At 34.2% G+C, this 6,462-nt stretch overlaps 2 protein-coding genes across 3 annotated transcripts; one reads left to right on the top strand and one right to left on the bottom strand.

The window, feature by feature from the left end:
- Positions 1-868: 868 nt before the first annotated feature.
- LOC116765502 (DNA polymerase epsilon subunit 4) lies at positions 869-1,605 on the top strand. 2 transcript variants are annotated; one of them, XM_061522062.1, is made up of 2 exons: positions 869-1,221; positions 1,400-1,605. In XM_061522062.1, exons 1-2 carry the CDS (start codon positions 964-966, stop codon positions 1,541-1,543), a joined length of 402 nt encoding a protein of 133 aa, XP_061378046.1. In that variant the 5' UTR covers positions 869-963; the 3' UTR covers positions 1,544-1,605. The 2 variants fall into 2 exon arrangements, with proteins under 2 accessions (XP_061378046.1, XP_032510850.1); XM_032654959.2 differs by having other exon boundaries at positions 880-1,269.
- On the bottom strand, positions 1,574-5,173 carry LOC116765500 (maltase 2-like). The gene is made up of 11 exons (XM_032654956.2): positions 4,980-5,173; positions 4,512-4,691; positions 4,031-4,191; positions 3,645-3,770; positions 3,451-3,571; positions 3,051-3,382; positions 2,754-2,861; positions 2,321-2,566; positions 2,138-2,235; positions 1,826-1,966; positions 1,574-1,727 (listed from the first exon to the last, which is right to left on the bottom strand). The coding sequence occupies exons 1-11, from the start codon at positions 5,122-5,124 to the stop codon at positions 1,649-1,651; spliced, it is 1,737 nt and encodes a 578-aa protein (XP_032510847.2). The 5' UTR covers positions 5,125-5,173; the 3' UTR covers positions 1,574-1,648.
- Between the last annotated feature and the right edge of the window lie 1,289 nt (positions 5,174-6,462).

Raw genomic sequence — 6,462 nt, 5'->3', positions numbered from 1 at the left:
TGGTCGATTTACGAATTTTGTCGTTTTTAAAGGTGTTATAATGTAATGATTAAAACAAGAGGACTGATACGAATGATTTTTAATGTATAGTGTTTAGAATTATTCAATTATTAAAATTTCCCTTGTCACAAATTATCTGTATTAGTTTCAAAAACATTAAGGTATCTTAACCAGAGCATCATTTTTATCTTTATTATATAAATGCTTTTAACTAAAAAATCGGAGATAAATATGCATTTTCTTTGATTTTCTCAAATGTTTAGTAAAATAACTCACGTAGAGTTATAAATGTCACTTTGTTAAACCTCACCATTTGCAAATATAACAGCTTAAATGTTTTTAAAGAATTACATTAAAAACAATAACGGACATATTTTTTCATTTCATTAGATTCAAAAAAATATTTAAATTCGTATATAAGCATCATAATCCGTCTGGTTTAACCCTTTAATTTTGGAATCATTTTTATAACTATCCAGATTTTATCATTTATAATTTAATTCCTGTTTACGTTTAATCCACGTTACACAAATAAATGTATGTTATAGGTCAACCGTTAAAGATATAATTAACTAGATCATTCACAATTTTTTTGAATTACTAAACTTTCATATTTTTAGTACAATATATCAAAGTCAAACTAAATAGATAAATGAGATTTTTTTTTTGGAATATTTTACGTAACTTTATAGAAAAGTTAAAACCGAAGAGTTATGGAAAAAAACTTTTATGTTATCATCACATAAAAATATTTTATTTTATACTTCAACTAAAACAATATATGAAAACGATTATGTTTTTCGTTCAATTGTTCTAAGTAGTTCTGAAAATTGTTAAACTGAACGTTATTTTTGTCACTTTTCTTGACAAAAGTAAATTGACATAAGACTTATGCCAAAATTGTTGTTTTGAGCGCCAGATTTTAGATTGGTTGCATTACTTTGTTTTAATATAAATTAAAAAATGTCTGAGGAAGAAGAACATTGCACTGACGTCGATATATCAGATATCATAGATGATTCAGAAAACATTGGAGACAGTGAATTTTTAGGTACAGAGGTTACTGACTCAGAGTTAAGTATAATTCAAGATTCAGAAAATATAAACTCTGAAGAAACTGCATCTGAGAGGAAAGTTTCAAATACAGTTAAGGTTGACTCAGTCAAGTCTACTAGATTGCCGATGTCGAGAATTAAAAATATCATGAAAATGGACCCTGATGTTAGTATAGTTAATTCTGAAGCGGTCTTTCTAGTTACTAAAGCTACTGTAAGTGATTTTCAATTGTTTTTAATGCACAATATTCATCATTACTCATTATCCCAGATGTCTAATCTAATTTCCTAATTTTACATTTGAGTATAACAATTAAATTTAAAAGAAATATAATGTTTTGTAGGAATTATTTTTAGAAACGATAGCAAAAGAAACCTACTCATATACAGTACAGCATAAGAGGAAGACAATATCAAAGAAAGATCTAGAGGTAGTTATCAATAAGGTGGACTGTCTGTGTTTTCTGGAAGGAGCTATGGACTTCTAAGGACAAAGAGCTAAGTGATACAATTGTAAATACTTGATAATAAATCATTTTATTTTATCATATTTAGTCCGTTATTAAAGTTTGCTCATATGTTCTTGGTGTAATTCAACAGCAGTGTCGGATAGTTTGTAGAACTAAGGCGCAGTGAGCATTTATTGGTATTTTGTCTTTGATGAGAAGACTCCTGAAAACATGTTTAAAAGTATTTTTATGTAAACCATATTATTAGTTTTGTAAAACTTAAAAATATAAAAATTCAATTGTAATGATTAATTTACTAACCCCTTCACATTATCACAATTGGCTCCAACAGCCCTAACTTTAATCACTCTCGGTATTAAACGCAGCGAGGTCAGATCAACATATTGGTCCTCATCTGATAAGTTCACAATGCCCAATACTCCCTGCTCGCCCGGTAGCAACCTGTGAAGTGTTTTGAAACTATAGGAATGTATGGAAATATGTTTTATTGTTTGCTTTGCCTTATGCTAATATTATGAAATGTCTGTTGATTTTTTTTTACTACAAATTTACGTTGGTTTATATTTTATAATGCTAAAGAAGACTATTCTCATACATTTTGTCTCAATTTACCTTGTGACGACTAATACCGTTTCTGACAGAGCTCTTGTGTCTAAATCTCCATATTTCACAGCTGCCGTCTTTCTTATAGTTGCGACATCCTTGTAGAACTGATTGAGAAATATTAAAATTGATTTAAATGTGGTCAAAATGAAAATTGTTTAAGTCAATATCAAAATATTATTAGCAGTCAACCTGATAGTGACTTTTGGTGTTGTTGATTTGTTCAGCTAAGTTTACTTTGTGGTAGTTACTAGCAACTGGTAGCCAAGTCTTTCCGGTAGAGAATCCAGCATTAGTGCTGTTATCCCAGTGGAAGGGCGTACGGTTGGGGTCTCTCGACTTCTTCCAGTAGTTCACGGGGTCGTCAGTGTTACAAGCCTGCGGGTCCTTCGTCTCTTCCCAGCTGACCTCTCCATCTGTCATTCCTATTTCCTCACCCTAAATTTTGGGAATATTATTAATTCACTTCTTTGTTAATATATTGCCTATCTGTTAAAATCACGAATTGTGTTTCGATAGTATTAATTGTGTTCATCTGTGCTGAATTTCATGAATTTTCTGATGTATTTCCGTAAGTTTTGTGAAGTTATTTTATATGTATTGGTGGTTAGTTCAGTTTAGTTACCTGGTATGTGATGGCAACACCAGGTAACAACAGTGCTATCATGTTCATAGCATCAACTCTGTCGACCCCCTGACGATTAGCCATCCTGCTTTGATCGTGGTTACCGTTCTAAAACGAGAATTATAAAAGTTTCTTTTAAATTATGGCCTAAACATAAATAATACATTACATATTCCTTTAATAAGTGAGGGTAGATAAATTGTCCTACCAATTTAGAAAAGCCTACAGAATGTTCCAAATTTAAACTGCGTATAATATCCAAGGCAAAGCTTTTCTGTAAATTGTGTTCCCACTCACCACCCAGTTGGCAGTTCTTCCACTCGGCATGTACGTCATCCATTTATCGATGACAGTCTTAATATGTCTCGCGTCGGAGTCCTTGGTGATGTCTCCCAAAAAGCTGAAGTTGAAGGGAATAGATCCGTTCCTGGTGCTGGTGCCGTAGTACCGCATCATGCTGTCCAAGTCCGCGTAAGCCTCCGTCATCATGATCTTGTATTCCCCCTGCAGTTCTATGTACTCGTCGAGAAGATCTCGCCAGTCGTAAACCACTTCATAGGTTTCGTTCAGGTTTTCGGTATGAATGTGGTTCAGGTACTCGTAGTCGTCGGGATTGGTGTTGGGGTTTCCTGGAAGATTTCATGGTTTAAGTGTCCGTTTAACTGTTCGCCTTTCGTTTTTGGGCTTGAAATGTCACCTGATAAAGGCTCGTCTGGGTAGCGACCACCGAAATTAGCGGGATTAGATTCGTACATATGATTGATTGCGTCCACACGGAAACCGGATACTCCCAAATCGAGCCAAAATTTCTGGACATCCTGAAATATTTTTAACAATTATACTTAACAATTTTTCTCTCGTCTTCTTTACAAAATCAATAAGTAGCCTCACCTTCATTTCCTGTTGAACTCTTGTACTGCGATAATTAAGATCTGGTTGTCCGATTACAAATTTGTGGAGGTAGTATTGACCGCGCACAGAATTGTATTCCCACGCACTCTTCCGGAAAGTGCTTACCTGATGGAAAAACTTACGTTTTGATATATGTAATAAATAGTTTAATAAAACAAGTTGCCTTCCTTCAAAGTTCAAAACCTTCATCCTAAGATTAATTATTACTTACAGGGCTGTTTTGAAATGCGCCTAAATTTTTATCGGATAAAATATTGCTTATATTTTTTATAATGTTAATTTGATTACATTCGCCTCTTAAAAGTATTAAGCTACTTCAACACGTTGAAATGGAATTCGAAAGAAAAACTGTTAAATCTACCCACCCAATTGCTCGGTGGCTTAGTGTCGTTGGATCCTTCGGTCCTGATGCCGTCCGCCCATATATAGTAATCCTCGTATCCTGGCTCGCGTCGAATCGACTTCTGAAACCATTCGCTCTCATTGCCCGTGTGGTTGGGGACCAAGTCCATTATTACACGGATACCTGTACAGTATTTAAAATATAAGATTCGTTCAAACGAGACTATATTCAGAAATTCAACTTGTTTAGGTATAGTTTGGTTCAGAAACTGCGTTCGAACAATAGTTTAGGGAGGACAAACAAGAGCGGTACAGAAAAATAAAAATCTATTGAAATGAATATATAAGACATGTTAAACAGGATAAAATTAGTTATTGTCTATAAATCAAAATGTTATTTTAATGAGTGTATTTAATTTGCAACAGGCGCTTTAATTTATTAAATTATTTTCTCATTTATGCTCTGAAATCCTATTATTTTACATACAAGTATCTTATTCATACCAAGTCTCCGTGCTTCTGTCATGAGCGTCTTGAAATCGTCCATAGTACCGTATTCGGGGGCTATTTTCCTGTAGTCCGTTATGTCGTATCCAAAGTCATACATCGGCGAGAGGTAGATCGGTGAGAGCCAGATCGCGTCAACTCCCGTCTGATTCAGATAAACCAGCTTCTCCGTTATACCTTTATTATATTGAGAGGAATAAAACAGCTGTTATTAATCAGCAAAAAATCAAAGCATAAATAAATACACCGAATTGGCGAATTAAGACACGAGAAATGTGTCAACTCTTAAAACAGTATTCTGGGACATTTTTATTGTTGTCATGAAAACTAGTGAAACTATGTTGGAACAAAAATTCATATATGTATAAGAAAATTATCTTCACTATTCTTAACTTGTGGATACATTAAGGAAAACAATACAATTTCTGTATAATATTTTAAAACAATGGCTCATAAAAGACAAACCATTAAGATCGCCGATGCCGTCGCCATTACTGTCCTTGAAGGATCGCGGATAGATTTGGTAGATCAAGGCGGTCTTCCACCACTCCGTATCAGAAGCGGCTACCGCTGACGTGAGGACAGCGAGAGAGAAGATCAGGAAACGCATGGTTCAGGCCACCGCTCACCGAGTGACTTAGCCTCGCAATGGACAAGCGATTTACATGCACTTCCTTTATAAAAATCGCGATAATGGACTAGTGTTATTACAATTGTTATGAAAATCATTATCTCATCTCTGAAGCACTTCGTATCTAGTGTATAAGTATTGTTTTTAAATATGAAGATGTTTTATTGTTTATCAAACGCCAGCGTTTTTCCTATAATTTATATGAATTGAAAAAAAAAATATGAATTTAACGGAATCTGTAAATATTTTTTGTTTACTCTAACCACTCTTATAAATAAAGGCTATAGGGATTGTTTTTTCGATGTAGCTAAGTGTCATGCACTATGGGCTATGTTTGTATCGAACTCAACATTTTCTTACTTGACTTAGAATTTGTGGCATCAAAAGTATTATTTTCAATAAATTATACGGCATCTACTACCCATGACCCATCTCTTCCGAGCTTCAAGAAGACGATATTGCCGATTTGTTAACTCTCATGGTAAGAAAGTTCCGTCTCCGAGGTATGATGCACGGCTTCTAACAAGACACGTTACGTAGACAACTATTGGATTGATATGCGAAATAAAAAAAATATTATATGTGAAAAGAATTAAGTAGTATACGGTATACTGGGAACTTATACTCCGTGCAACTGCTGCTTTGTGAACGGTTTCTAACTCATTGATTCTGAAGGAGAGTAGGAAGGTCACAGTTTTTGATAATATTATTAAAATAAAGTCTGATCTATTTGAATTATTATTTCTATTGAACTAGCACCTTTCCAACATTTGAATCCCGGTCTCCAGGTGCCTGTCAATAAATAAATCAGGCCAACGGGCTGTATATAAAACATAAACGTGTTATTCCTCTTTGCATTGGTGTCTTTTCGTCGACCGCTCCACAAAAAGCTTTAAAAGCAGTTCTACTCTACAATGAAAATAAATTTCAAACTCATCCTCTGACTCTAAAGAAAACTACGAGAATATTAAAATGATTTTTCAAGTATTTAAAATACGAAGAATACCTACTTGGGCAGTTATAGGGGGTTCCAAAGCATTGATCTCTGGTGGGGAAGGAAAACGGACACACTAACTATCCATATGTAATGTTGGCTTATGGTGTAGTACAGCCAATGCACTTCAATACCAACAACACTCAGGGTTTCCACGGAGTGAGGTTGTAATTAGACAATATATTGTCAAACATAATCCAACTGTTGAGGCCGAAGATGTTTTAATTCCTCCGCTACTTATAAAATTAGATCTAATGAAGGAATTCGTAAAGACTATTCATCAAGACTCTGAGGTCTTTCATTATTACAAAATATTGTTCCTC

This window comes from Danaus plexippus, chromosome 11 (assembly GCF_018135715.1).
Source record: "Danaus plexippus chromosome 11, MEX_DaPlex, whole genome shotgun sequence".
NCBI classification, from domain to species: Eukaryota; Metazoa; Arthropoda; class Insecta; order Lepidoptera; family Nymphalidae; genus Danaus; species Danaus plexippus.
This window is presented reverse-complemented; position numbering and strand designations above follow the sequence as displayed.